The sequence below is a fragment of the Papio anubis genome, chromosome 8, assembly GCF_008728515.1.
Source record: "Papio anubis isolate 15944 chromosome 8, Panubis1.0, whole genome shotgun sequence".
Classification (NCBI taxonomy): Eukaryota; Metazoa; Chordata; class Mammalia; order Primates; family Cercopithecidae; genus Papio; species Papio anubis.
In genome coordinates, this window is record NC_044983.1 from 108,235,049 (window position 1) to 108,250,986 (window position 15,938).

The 15,938-nt window shown below is 30.3% G+C and overlaps 1 protein-coding gene across 6 annotated transcripts in view; it reads right to left on the reverse strand.

Moving 5' to 3' along the window:
- The window catches only part of CSMD3 (CUB and Sushi multiple domains 3), a 1,287,556-nt gene that overhangs the window by 717,580 nt on the left and 554,038 nt on the right, over positions 1-15,938 (reverse strand). For 3 of the 6 annotated variants that reach the window (XM_021942876.2, XM_031650136.1, XM_031650137.1), the window contains 2 exons: positions 14,300-14,377; positions 7,514-7,601 (listed from right to left, as the gene is read on the reverse strand). In XM_021942876.2, coding sequence (XP_021798568.2) covers positions 7,514-7,601; positions 14,300-14,377 — 166 coding nt within the window. The remainder of the gene's footprint in view (positions 1-7,513; positions 7,602-14,299; positions 14,378-15,938) is intronic. The other 3 variants (XM_031650139.1, XM_031650138.1, XM_031650135.1) reach the window with 1 other exon arrangement.

Sequence of the window (15,938 nt, forward strand, 5' to 3'; positions counted from 1 at the left end):
TTGTTATTTGCTCTCAAGAGAAGCCCAAATTTATGTTCATATCTAGTGTGACATAAGAGATTTCAATATATCTTTTAAAATCTTCAAAACTCTCCTTTTCCTCTATATCTTCCTATTCAGTCAGAAAAAGCATCAATTAAGGCATTTCCCACAGAAAGTAAGTCTATGAATATAAGGATTCCACAAGCCGAGCTTTCACAAAAAGTTGGTTATAATTTTAAGGGTATTTAAATTTTTAATTTATTTTTCAGCATAGAAAATGCTTCCAACTTTATATCTTTTTGGCAGCATTTCTCCCTTTAAAAACTTGTTATATTCTATAGGTATTTCAAATTAGAAACAAAGCTTTTACGATTTCAAAACACAGCTGCTGGGACTATCACCTTGGAGAGTAGAGCACAAATGGTAACCAAAATATAACAAGTAAGACACCTTACTTCTCCAAGGATTTTCTCATGGATTTCCTCGGTGATTATAAAAATATTGATTACGTGCAAACAAAACTGTTTCTGTTTTGTCAACTGCTATCTATAAGCCATTTACTAATACGATGAATTTGAAGTCCTGCTACAAAGTCATGTGATTAGAAAATTAACGGAAAATTCTAAACTGCAGTTTTGCTGCTTTAAACAATTCAATTAATTACATGCATTGAGCTCTCTTCATCACACATACAGAAACATGAATACTCATATCTGATTACAAGGATCCTATACTTAGAAAAGTTTCTAAAAGACAAGAAAAAAAAAATCTGGGTACTATAATGAAGGAAAACATGATGCTAAGAAATTAAGAACCAGATAGTAACTGATTGGAAAAATAAGAAAAACTTTATAAAAGAGGACTTTGAGTGAGCACTTGAAGAATGTGTAAGATAGCACAGGCAAAAAAATGCTAAGATATAACATTCTAGGAGGAAGAAACAACAGAACTAAGTAGTCATGGAAAATCAGATACATTTGAAGCCAACTATGTGGGACAATTTGTCACCACACAAAATATGAAGGGAAGATTGGGGATATTTTGAAGCATTTTGAATGCCAACACTGAGTATTTTTTGCATAAGTAGGCGACAGGAAAGCTCTGCTGGTGTTAAAGTTGGAAAAACACATTGTTGTAGATGTTATAGATGGAAACTGTGGATGAGAAGGAGAAAAATTGGCAGCTTGTAAAACTGACATCACAATTTTCTAAAAATGTGTAAATAAACGATTATCTAAGATAATACCCATGCAAATGCAGATGAGAGAACTACTCTTATCTCTTCTGCATCTCTTCATAATTGAAATATCTCTTTTATCCCTAAAGTTTTCATTCAGAGATTACTGCAATGTTAGGAAAATCATGAAACAGTAAATATCTGAGGTTGTAACATGCATTCTAGATAAAGATTTTAGTAATATATTATCATTAAAATAACATATGTATATGTGCATACATATCACTTAGTTAAAAATATAATATGAAATCACATGTATGTCTTTATTTTAAATTTTAATAGACTTCATTTCCTAGAGAATTTTCAGGTTTATAAAATAATCACAGAGAGTACAGAGGGCTCTCAAACACAACCCCTCTCTCCCCAACGTAACACAGTTTCTCCCATTATTAATATTACTTTACTAGCATGGTACATTTCTTTTTCAATGAATGAATTAATATTAAAATATTTAATTAATTAAAGTTTATAGTTTACATTAGGGTTCACTCTTTGTGTTCTATGGGTTTTGACAAATACATAGTGTCATTATTCACTATTACAGTATTAGACAGAATAGATTCACTGCCTTTATATGTCCCCTGTGCACCCTCTATTCATCCCTCACTTCATCCCCCTGAACTCCTGACAACCAGTGAATTTTTTTTTTTTTAACTGTCTCTGTAGTTTTGTCTTTTCCAGAATGTCTTATAGTTAAAATTTTACCTAGGAACATAATTGTTGGTAAGCCCATGTTTGGTTAAAAAAACAAACAAAAACAAAAAACAACTGTCACCAGCTGGTGTGAGTGTAAATTAGTTCATCCACTGTGGAAAGCAGTTTTGCAATTTCTCAAAGAACTTAGAACTACCATTCAACCCAGCAATACCATTATTGGGTATATACCCAAAGGAAAATAAATCATTCTACCATAAAGACACATGCGCAGGTATGTTCACTGCAGCACTATTCACAATAGCAAAGACATAGAATCAACCAAAATGTTCATTAGTGATAGACTGGATAAAGAAAATATGTTACATATATACCATGAAATACTATGCAGCCAAAAAAACAATGAGTTCATGTCCTTTGAAGCAATATGGATGAAGCTGGAGGCGATGATCCTAAGCAAACTAACAGGAATAGAAAACCAAATTCGAAGTGTTCTCACTTACAAGTGGGGACTAAACATTGAGTATACATGGATAGAAAGAAGGCAACAACAGACACTGGGGCCTACTTGAGGTTGGAGGGTGAGAGAAGGGTGAGAATCAAAAAACTACTTACTGGACATTATGCATATTACCTGGGTGACAAAATATAATCTGTACACTTTAAATCCCTGTGACATACAATCTACCTGTATAACAACTTGTATGTATACCCCTGAAACTAAAAGTTTAAAAATAATAAATTAAATTAAATTAAATTAAAAAGCTGTCAGAATGTCTTCCAAAGTGGCTTTATTATTTTGCATTCCCACCAGCAGTACATGAGTATTCCTGTTCTTTCACTTTCTCGGCAGCATTTGTGTTGTCAGAGCTTTAGACTTTAGCTATTTTAATAGTTATGTAATCGTTTCTGGTTGTCATATTAATTTGAAGTTCCCTAATTACATATGATAATGAGCTTTGTTTATATGTCTATTTGCCGTCTCATATATCTTCTTTGGTGAGAATTCTGTTTTGATGTTTTGCCTATTGTGTAACTGAGTTGTTTGTTTTCTTATTGTTAAATTGTAAGCAATTTTTCCATATTTAACACACGGAATATATTTTAATTAGATATGTAATTTGCACATTTTTTTCTAATCTGTGGCATGTTCTTTCTTTGTCTTCACAGTGCTTTTACAGAGCAGATGTTTTAATTTTAATGAAGTATGACTTATCTTTTTTTGTTGATTATACTTTTGATGTTTTATGAACGAACTGAAATTTCACTTGGATAGGGCACCAGGAGAACTTGCCATGAGTTCTTTTGAATTTTCAGGGGCAGAGACTGGTAATTCTATCCAAAAACCAGTGTGGCTTTCATAAATGGAGGCAGTAATTCACTGAGTAATCACAATCTAATGTTCCTTTGAGATGATAAGGGCCCAAGAAAGGATGTAACTGTTAATTTAAGCCCTGACTAAAAGTACCTTACTTCGTAACAAATTGATTTATCTTTTGTCTGTTATTTTTATTCCTTTACAAGCTTTCCATGTTTTATTCTTTGGGGTGGTTTCCATATCTTATATGAGAATAACTTTTGTATTACATTTTTGAAATACATACAAAGTTATTTTTCCCCCTTTGAAACCGATGAGTCTACAAATACTTCCACTTCTGCTTCTGAAACCGACCTTGACCTGAAACTGATCCACTCTCCTTTTAAAAGTCCCCCAGTTTATACCTCTACTTGAAGATTTCTTTGCTCCCGATCCATGTTTCTAATCTGTATGCCTGAAAGAATTATTAGCACATTCCCAAATGCACTGAGCTTTATCATACCTTTGCACAATCCTTTTTATGTTTGTACCTAGGAAGTTCAGTAATACTAGGTAGAAATTATAAAACCAAGCAGATTCATTATCATCAATCTCAAAAAGGCACTCAAACTTACTTAGCAAGGCAACATTTCTACATCAAGCTTGCTTTCCCACTCTTGGTAAAAAACTATTTTTCATTTTTCCCTCAGTCTTAAATTTTCTCTCCCATCCATCCTCATCTCCTTATACACACATTTTCATTTGATGGCCTTGCTAGACGCAGCATTACTAATGTAAAAGTATTAAACATGAGCTTTCTCACCTTCCCATCACAAAATATGTAGGCCTAGCAATATCTCTTCTCCACTTCTCTATCTTCCTTTCTATTAGATTGAAAATAATTCCACACTACCTGTCCTTGGGATCCCATTTATTTTCTCCTACAAAATTATGTTTCTTTACCTCTACCCTCTCTTTCAATGCCACCAATAGATTTCTCTCTATAGAATTATTTACATCAACTAATAAACATGCTTTGGTCTCTTGATTCTCTAAAAATAAAGTCTCTTGATTTCCTAATGACTACATAAATGCCCCATTATTTCCCTGGTTTATATAACTTGATGTCACCAAGCTGTAAACTATCTGAACTGTCTTTATTCACTCTTCAGCATTTTAAAGTTGATTTTCAACCTCTGTCATTCCACTGAAATCACTCCTGTCAACAACCTTCATGTTGTCAAATTCAAAAGATAGTCTTCTGTCCTCCATGCTCAATTTTTCAATAGTCCCTGTTTGCCCTTTAAAAGACTTCTTTTACTTCAGTTACGCTTTTAGGTATTGTCATATTCCTCTGGTCTCTCATGAGCAGGATTTGGCAGCTCTTTGTATTCTATCAGTTTGCCAAATAGATATTTGAGATCACATTACAAGTTCTCTTGTCTTTCTACTTATTTAAAGTGATGTTATCTACACATAATTTTTTAAAGAAAATGATGTTTAATATTTTTTATAATATGTATATGCCTATAGTTCCCTGATATCTCTGAATTTCAATTATGTTCAACTAATCACTTAACATATCTGCCTAGAAATCTCTAAATCTTCTAAAATGTACAACTTCAAAACTGAACTCTCAATTTTTCGCCAGAAATCTCTGAATGTTCACACTTTATTAAACATTATAATTTATTCCATCCTCACATTGTTCAAACCCTGAAAATTGAGCCTAATCCTTAATTATTTCATTTTTCTTACTCTCCACATCAAATTTTCATGGGATATTAAAGCTTTCATCTTCAAAAGATATCTTGAATCTGTCTCGTTCCCTGCCAACCGCCATAGTCCAAATCTCCACTGTCTTTCACCTAGGCTACTGAAGAAGGCTAACTAAAATTTAGGTTTTCTTCAATCCCTGAGCTAAAATAGAAAGCCTGATCTACTGAACATGTAAATTGGATCAGGTCACTTACAAATCTTTACAACTTCCCTTCACAGGCAGGTGAGCTAAATGAGTAAGGAAGCCTATGTGTACACATGGCAAGCCAGGGAGATCCTGCCCAGCCTAGAGAGAGAAGTTGTTAATTGGTTCTGAGCAGATGTTACTCTAAAAAGTATGCAGGTTTAAGTTGCCAAATATAATAAGAGAATACCGAAATGTGTGTGTGTGTGTGTGTTTGTATAATTTTCTGAGTTTTAAATGTTGCCTCCATTAAAAAAAAAAACCACTATGTATTTAAAACAAAGCATATCTTCAATCCATATTAGGCTGAATGGCTGCCGATTTACTTTCTGTGCCGCAAATATTTGGTTTCTCTTTATTTCCTTTACTTAATTCTATGCTTTTCTCCTATTTACGCTCTATAATTGAGTTTCACTGAACTCTATTTTGTGAAACAGGTCATCAAGCACTTTCTTTTCGGGCTATTCCTTCCCTGCTGGTGGGACACATATACTCTTCCAATATCCATGGGAGTAGGACCTTCTTAAATTATGTGGGTACACACCTTGAGACATCTTTATTCTCTGTCATAGAATCTTACTATTTTCTTTTTGACTTCTGAGTAGTTTTCTAAATTTGTGATTACATCTGAATGGCTTGAAATCTATTGCACTTGAAGGTAATATAGCTCATTATATTACTATCACATTTTATTATTTTTAAGTTGATTTCTAGTAAATCATTAATCTAATTTGCAAGTCATTGGACCAAGTAAATATTAATGTCATCAGTAATATTGTACATGCTATTTTGTAATAGCAGGTTTTATTAATAGAGTACTAATTTTGTCAAAAGCTCTGTGATTACTATGAGGCATAAGTTATCTCATGTGATCTTCTCCTCAACCAAATAAGATATACATTATTATTCTCAATTTTAGAACTGAGGAAACTAACTCTTGCAGAAGACAAGATAATTTATTTCAGGGATATAATCTGAATGAAATTTGTTTGACTTTAAAGCATAATACATTATAATATAGTGATTAAAACGTCAGGTTTTGGAGTCTGCAAGTAAAGAGTTCAAATCCCAGTTCCATCAAATTATTAGCCAGATAAACAAACTTCAGTTTTCTCATTTAAAATATAGGGATAAAATAGTAAGTGCTTATAAGATTTTATAAGAAATAAAAAATACTTGGGAAAAAGAAATATTTAATTGCTTATCACTTTGTGGTCTATAAGATATAATCATTAGTCATTAAGACTCAAAGATTTAGTTAATTTTAATAAAATTAGTAAAATAGGTCAAAGTCTGACCAGTCCCCAAATCTTTTGAATTTCTCTTTAGTGTGTTTCTTCAAATACTATTATCTGTATTAAGTTTTGAGAGTGGTTAAAGTTACGTAAACATTTTAGAAAATTACAATTGTGTTTGTGTGGAAACTGTATTATTGTATAGCAAAATGTAACTTTAAGTTATTCTGAAAAATCCATGGGGAAAATTTATTATAGGTCTATATTCTAAGAACTATTTTTTTTTCTTCATAGGGATATTCTTTAGAGTATCATTTGTGCTTTATACAAATAATATTAATAAGTAAAAATAAAAAATATGTGGTACCTGTAACTATAAACATTAGCATCAATAATTGAAAAATAAAAATTTCCAATTTTCAATAACATTGAAAAAATAGGTATTTGTGAGTTTTCGTGAGATTATTATTTAACATTTTGATAGGCTTTTTGTAATCTTTTATTTGTAAAATATAGAGGACTAAGAAAAACTCAAGTTTATTAAAAAGCATTATTTGATAGTTATGTAAATTAATGGCTGCCACAGTATATTACATAAATTCTCTAGGTTATCTGTTAACTTAATTTTAAATTAATAAAATTAATACTAATTTATGATGGACATCAAACTTCTACTCCAGTTAGAATTACACAATACAAATAAGGTGTTTATAGAACATCTGCTGGAAGATTTTACAGGCATTGCCTCATTTGAAACTCACTATTATATGTGGTAAATATGATTTACATGTTGCAGAAGAAGAAACTCAGGCAAACAGGATAGAACAACTTACCCAATATCAGACAACTAATAAGTAGCAAAATTGGAACTCAAAGTTATGTCTTTAAAATCTAAATCCCATGATTTTTCACTTACTACATGATGAGAAATTAATCATTTAAACTAAAAAAAGTGTTCTAATAGAGTTAATGTATTACTTAACTAATCCCTTTAAAATAATTAAATATTATTAATAATAATACATTGATAAAATGCAGTTTGATGACGCCAAGACTTCTTCTTTATATTATTAGCTATTTTAAACATTTAAATTAAAATAAACCTTGACAAGATAAATAATGAAGTCAATATTTTAAAATATTACCTAAAATCTGATCCGATTCTCTTCCCATTTTCTGGTTCTCCTGGATCTGGGCATAAATTGGAAGCTGTTTTAATACCTCCCTCATTTACTGCAATAGCAGGGGAAAAAAGAAAAAAGAAACAAATATATGTGATTAGAAAGTTGATGATATTAATTTTAACATATACATAAAATGCATTCTTATATTTTGTCACTATAATCACTGTCATTTAAGTATTTGTTCAACTACAATTTTATAAACCAATAAAGTAGGCTAAATCATTTTATGAACTAATAAGAAAATAAATTTGCTGTTCATATTCAATAACTTTTACTAGTCTGCATATTAACACATTAATATTTATCACTTTTTTTTTTAGTTTCTATCAAATTGGAAAATATCTGGAAACACATTCTCAGGGTATCAGTGTTCAGAGCTTTCATTAATCATTGGCAACAAAGAAGTCAACCACCAGTTATGATAGTGTTATTTGGATGCTTATTATTTCTGAAGGTGTAATAAAAAATATGTATGAAAAAAGTTCAGAGTTCTAACACTTCTTATTTGGTATACGATAAAGCAATTTGATCTGCCAGCATTAAAATACAACAGTGGTGCAAATTACTAGGTACTCCTTTAAATTATTACATAATGGTGTAAACCAAAACAATAGCTTTACCCTCAAGCAACTTCCATGAATATGATTTATTTAGCTTTTTTACACATTTCAGCAGTTTCTTCAAAACAGAAAGTCAAAGATGTATTACTATTTTCAGTGAATGCTACCACATTGGATAACTAAATCCCCAAGTTAGATTTTTATTATTCAATCAGATAGTAATGAAATTTTGAGTGATAGTGTTTAATAAATTCAATCTTAAAGTGAATTGGAGGATAAATTCTCTTATTTTACATTTTTATCAATTTACCTGCTCTTTTTAAGAAAAAGCAGTGCCTACGCAGAGATTCCAGAGAGAAAAAAATTCTAAACCATCCAATGTTTGTTATCCTACACTGTGAACTGAAGACACAGGTAGATCTTTCTTAAAAGAATAAAGATGACTACTTCTACCTTTAGATATTCTAATGCAATAAATCTAGGCATCAGTTTTTTGGGAGTTTTTGGTTTTTATTTTAAAGAGTCTTGCTTTGTCATCCATGCTGGCATGCAGCAGCACAATCATAGCTCACTGTAGCTTTGGACTCCTGGATTAAGCCATCCTCTTGCCTTGGTCATCCAAGGTGCCAAAGTGCTGGGGTTGTAGGTGTGAGCCATTTTAAAATTAATACTAACTCTCAAGGTAATTCTAATATAAAGTCAAAATTGAGAACCCCTGGACTGCTGAATATAATTTAATTTATTTAATTCAAATTGATTCATCAGATAAGAAGATAGCTATCAGATGCCTGCTCAACAGTTATGGTTGTGGTAAAGTTGTCATTTTCTAAATTAAACATAGGATTTTTCATGTGCTTCCATCACTTAAAAAAAATAATTTTCTTAGTATTACCAATGATGTCCTTCTTGCCAACTGTATTACAGCTCACTAATTCATATCATAGGATATTTGTGCTTTTCTGATTCTCTAACTTGCTATACAATCTCTCTTTACCTTTCTGGGTTTTTTGGCCAGTCTTACTTTTGCTGATTCTACTACAGCAGACAAATTCAAAGGCATCAGTTCGCAACTCTCTATATTTGAATTTCCCTCCTGCCTTGACAGAATGACCTGTTTGCTAATGACTTCTAATCTTTTTGAAGTTCCTTTCTCAATTTTTCAAAGGCCTATTTAATTATCTACCAAAGTTTCCATTGTCATCTAATCTATCTTCTCAAATTCAACCTAATCACTTTGATGCTTTTGTGACTTCATTTTCATCCATCTCCAATACATCTTGAATACCAGAGGAGGACTAAACTTTCTAAAACACAGTTTTTATTACTGCTCAAATCTCCACTTATTCTGGATTTTCTACTGCATCAATTTTATTTTTCACTAGTCACTAACATGCATCCATCACTGAAATTCCGTTGTCTGTTCGCTGTTCTGCAATTTGCTGAACATACTGACTCCACACATTTGTGTTTTCTCCATGTCTCCATGTTTTCCTTTCCCTCCCCTTTAGCTATCAAAGCCCTATCTAATATTCAAGATTTAGCTTAAGTCCCAATTTTTCCAAAAGATAATCACTCATTTTTTCCATGTTATTCTAATTTATCTTTTTAAATAACTTGAAGTATTTCATTTGGACAATGTTTTATTTAATTAAAAATTACCTTAACATATTATGAATTAATAGCTTCATATACCTTTAGTCATCTATAGAAAAAGATTATATATTTGATAAAAATGGAGAAAAAACATACTTATTTTAATATACCTATTTAATATATTTTCAATAAATATGTCCTAGTTGTTTGATTGACAATACCACCTTATATTTGTTGTCAAAGGACTGATCATTTTCTATGAAAAAATATCCTCTTTCCAATCTTTAAAAGGCTTTTGGAAATATTGTAGCATATGTTTATTAAAATGTGAGTTTTTAAATGTGCGGTGGAAATGAGGAAAAGAGGTGGCATGACTTAAGCTTAACTGCTTTTTTGTATTATGGCATGTAACACAGATTATAGGGTAATGAACAAGCAGCTTGTGAATACATTATTAGAAAATAAAAATAAGAAAAATCCCATTTTTTAACATTTCACTATCATTTTGTATCAAAATAAAATTTTGTTAAATATTTTATATGAATTTAAATGATAGTTAACACTCACATCATACTATAGGTCCAGAACTATTCTACATACTTTACGTGTGTCACCCCATTTAGTTCTCACAACCATTTTAGGAGTGACTACTATTATTTTACGCCTCCTACAGGTGAGAAAACTGAGTCTTGGCGAGGTTAAGAAATATGTCCAAAGTCATATTGCTAGTTAATGGGAATCTATATTTAAACTCAGGCAGTCTGATTCGAGAAATTCTACTTTTAACCCGGAGCTCTATAGCTGCTCAAAAAGTTTGACAAGGCAGAAACTATATCATTAACTACAATTCAAAACATTTTCCCAAACATTTTACCTTAAAATGCAGAGCATGTGTATAATTTCACCACTTTCACCTAATTAATCCCAGTTCTTATTATTTTAATTGTCAAGTTATTTCTGTCTGCTTGAAAGTGTCATTTAAACCACCATTTCTGGACATCTGCAAGTGGAAAAACTCTCTAATTTAAAATGTAAGGATAATGAGAGAGCTTCTGCATGGTACGTGTATTTAATGTTCTTTAATTGTAAATATTTAAAAATTGTTTAAATTAAGAAAAAAGTACAATCTTTCATTTCTTTTGATATTTTTATATTTCAGAATTTCCCATAGCTAAGTGGTGCCAAGACAATTAACTGAAGTTAGTATTCATTCAATCATCTCCTTTCATTTCACAATGCCATTGATGCAACTGGACAGATTTATCACTCATACTTATTTTAATTTGCATAGCAACTTGCATCATTTTAAGAATATGAATGTTCTTTAAAAGTTTAATTACATGAATAGTGTGAGTAAGCATGTTTTCTTATGGCTTCTGATTTTATATAGCCCATAATATACCCTAAAGATACAAATAAGTGGACTCTGACTAAAATTCACCTCCACATTACCTCTTCCAGCTGCTTACATTGTCACTTTTCTCAGATTTTTAAAAATTAGATTGAAATATTTATTTCAACTTACAATATCAAGTGCTTTGGATCTTTTTCTGAACTCAAACATCATTGGTATCAACGCTGTGTTGTTATTTTTATACTAAAACACTTCATATTCTACAAAGGGTTTTGTCTTAACTAATTTAGCTTCCCAGTAAAATATTGAATCCTTGAGGGTTGAAAATATATTTTATTCACTATTTTGCCTTCTTAGTCTAGCATAGTGCTGCCATGGAGGAACTGTGGAATGAGTGGATAATATGAATGAATAAAAGTGTGGATTTGAAGAATAGGAAAGAAAACACAACCATTTATGGCAGATTCACAGTTTCCTCATATTTCCACAATAATATTCTAGAGGAGCCTACTAAAAAATTTGGAAAGACTACTAGTTCATTAATTTTAACATTGTAAAAATATAAAACCTTTTATATTTAATTTAATTTTTTTAAAATCCATAGTTTCTTTTCTTGGTGAAATCAATTTTTGAAAAAGAACAAGGGGTAGATAGGGGCAATTTAGAGTTCAGGTGTAAAAACTGAAAAAAAAAAAAAATCTGAATCAGCCATTTAAACAACCAAACTCTGCCCATGAACACTATTGGAGCTTCCCGAATCTCTTGTTAATTAATTTCTTATTTAAAATCTAAAGGTGCCATTATGAGACCTTCAAATACACACATACTTTGGCAGTCTGGGTATTCGATGTCCTCTGTGCTTACACTGACTTTGGGCCGTGCCTATCATAGAATTGATCATTTTTTCAAAGAACACAAGCTTTATTTATTTATTTTTTTTATTTTAAAGATGAATGTCAGATAAAAACTGTCTTTCTTTTTAATTATTTTGTCCTAGGTTGAATAAATAATGTTAAAGAGATGAATATGTGAATATGTACTTGAAATAGATATATAATCATGATACAATTTAAAACAATATAACTCTACTGCAAACAACCATGAAAGAATATATTTTTTAAATGAGTTATTAAATACTTTAGAAACAAATTATAGTAAAATGAAATTCAAAATAATGTTGGTTTGCTATTTTATAATGATAGTAAATTTGCAAAAAATATTTTGAAGTGAGAATTACTTATCTTCAAAAAATGAAAAAGCAAGAGTACTTACAAATATTTTTATAGAAAATACAATGAATAAATGCAAAACTTATTTTAAAATTATGGAGCAAATTAACATTTTTGCCTCATATTAACTTTTTGCCTGTCTCAAAGCAAATATTTCTTAAATGAGATATTTTTATTAGAATTTTTTCCCTAGATATACAGCCATGTCTAAATTCCCTTTTTGTTCACCTTCATAACCCATGTACAGGAAAAGTGAAAATAATATATATTTCCACTAAGGCAATATACCAACAGGGATACAGAGTTACATACACCTTACAATGCCTTGATAAATCCTAGATCTCTTAGCACAAATAGCCTGAATTTTCCTGAATATTTGGAAGTCTGAACCATGCAACGTGTCAAATAACACAAGTGTAGACAAAATGAGAAGAGGGTAAGCCATTCTAATACGTTTTAATTCTACATAGAATTCAGAAATAAATATATTGGCCACACGAAATATTAGAAAAAGTGTAGTAAACATAATATTTAATTTTGCTAGCATTTAACTTTTATTTCATGATGACCTGAAGAATTTGGTATGTAAGAGTCATCTCACTTGGCAATTTCTTAAATTTATACTTGTTATTATAGAAAATATGTCTTTCTCTCAAAAATGTGTTGAATAATTTATATATGTCATATTGTAGAATTGCTTATTTTCCTTAAAAACTGACAGTATCAATCTTGAAAATGTTTTTAGCCCCCAAAATACATGAAGAAGTATTAATTATACAACCAAACCCTTTGAAATTAGCTGTTTAGTGCTTTTTAAACAGGTAACCCAACCGGATCAACGATTTCCTAGTGATATCTCTTCTGGTTTTGGATTTGTATTCTCAAGTCTAACTGATAAAATGTAAAAATCACATTTGAAAATTATGACACCATCAAATATTTTATAACATAAGACTCCAAGTTTGTTTCTCGATAATTGACATAACTGCTCAATTTTTGTCAATTACTGTTTATATGTACAAGTCAATAATAAACACTTAGGCAAAGTCCTTTTTGATATAGCTATAATAAATGATTTTTGTTAAAGAAATAATTATAAATTTATTTCATGAGGTGATTTGGAACTGAAGAAAAATAAAATTAAAAAATATGCTCTTGTTGAAGAATGAACAGTAACAATATGTATGAAATTTGAAATAACTACTCATATATTAGCAATGTTATTTTGGAAGTCAGGTATTGTGTCATAAATGGCTTGTTTCAAGGTTTCTAATATGCAACAGTATTGTTGACAATTTCCAGCAACTGCTATTAAATTTTACTACAAAAATATGTAGCTCTACTAAAAAAAGTCATGTTTGGTTATGGTAAGTTAAATGAATGTTCTAATTCAGTGATTCTTAATCTGAGATTTTGGGATGAACTTCAGAGGTTACATGAAGCCCTGATTTTGTAAGTAAAATTGTGTACTTCAGGCCATTTTATAAGATTTTCAAAAAGTGAATAGCAATAATTAATCATTTTATAAAATATTTGATTTCATAGGTTTATGTAAATTAGCTCAAATTAAGAATGTTTTCTCTTAAATAAAAATTGCTATTTTAAAAGTAATCTTTCTTAGAAAAACACTTACGTTGAAATTAAGATATAGTCAATCAAGAATTCCTACAAGAAACCGCCAATTTTAGAAATCTTACTCACTTTCGCCTCACCTTCTAGAACTAAACTTGAGTGTCCTCAAGATTTAAGATTAAAAGAATATTTTTACATCTTGAACTATAAAAGAAACTTTATCAAAAATAACCTGAGGCTGGGAGTTTGCCATGTTAATCCATTAACTCAATACACATTTAAATATAAAATATTGAATAATCATCATGCATGTTATACAGATATTAATGCAGTTAATTTGGTAAATACACAAATATTTTGTAAAACACATACAAACAACACAGACACCACAAACTTCACTCTTGCACTAGAGAAAGTAACAAAAAAGAAGTACACTCACAGATAGAAAACTTGTTGCTGTTGTCTTTCCCTGGAAACAATTTAAATCCTCTAGATTTAAAATCTATGGCCTTTTTCACTAGTTAAGAAAACAAACAAAAACATGTATCAGGAAATACAATTTTAAAATGAAATTCAAGTTAACAAATTTTGTTAGCATGGAATTATGCAAGATAAAGAAACCATTTTCTTAAGCCTGATATAGTACCCAGAAGAATTTTTTTAAAGCAATATAATCACTTAGTAGTAAAACACTAAGCAGTGTAAAAGGATTTTAAAAATTCCACAGGGAAAATCCTGCATATACATATTTTTCAAACTGTGTTTTTTTAAACTGTCCAAATTTTTATATAAAAGTGAAATCTCAGCAGTTTATCATAAACCACTTGAATTCATCAACTTTTATGGAATAAATTAAACTAGCAAAGTAAAAATGCTGGAATATTAGAATAGTGGGAAGGATTTAATAGGTTTGTTCTTTAAAATAAATTTCCTAAAAATTTAGCCTATTTGAAATGTTAAGACACATTTAAGAATATGACTTAATTAGAAAAATTTAAAACATATTTTAATATTTCTGTCAATCATTTCTATTCATTATCATTGCTTTTGACACTATGTATGAAAGTGAACTACAGTTATTTGGAGCCCATCAAAAATATCTCACTACTATCTTTAGATATAGTAGTTGTACATATTTATGGGATACATAGGATATTTTGATATAAGCATACAATGTGTAATGATCTAATCTGAGTAATTGGTATATTCATCACTGCAAATATCTATTATTTCTTTGTGTTGAAAACATTCCAAATCTTCCAGCTATTTTGAAATATAAGATACTGTTAAATATAGTTGCCCTATTGTGCTATCAAATGCTAGAATTTGTCTTCTTATCCTTCTATCTTACTGTAATTTTGTCCCCATTGACCAATCACTCCTCATCACCCTTCCCTACCTCAATTATTGTCTTTTACAAAACTTAGTGTAAACAAGAAATATAATTAACCTGCTCAGTTACAGTGTGGAACTCTTTACATATTACTTTTTACTAGGTTTCCTTAAATGTTATGCAATTAGGTTTTCTTCATGTTATAAATTTTTAAAAAAGCAAAAAAGATTTTTGTTAGATGGTTTAAAATTACTGCTTCACTATTTCTGAATGTCATTCTACGCAATTAGTTCAAATCATGGATATTTATTGGTTTATGAAACATTTTAAGGTAATTTTTTCTTGTTAATAACTTCAAAAGTAGGATAGTAGAGAAAGGGCCTGGTGGTTTATGTGAATATAAGATATGAACTATCTATACACACAGAATATATTTTTAAAAAGAGGTATATTATCTTTGGAGCAGGATTTATAAGACTGATTCTTAGTAAACATTAGTTGTGGGATTTTGGACAAGAATCTGCCTTTTTACCTGCTTTATTCTCTTAAATAAGCAGCTAAGACTAGATGGCCTCTCTCTTTATAGTTCTAAGATTCTTCAATTGTGAATCCTTATTTATGGTGAAAAAATGACTACATCCCTCCCAAGTGACGCTTTTTGTTGCGATTCTCTTCTACCTCCAGCCCCACCCCCATGGTAACCTAAAGTTTAATTCTTCTGAAGTGTTCAGCTGCTCTAAATTTA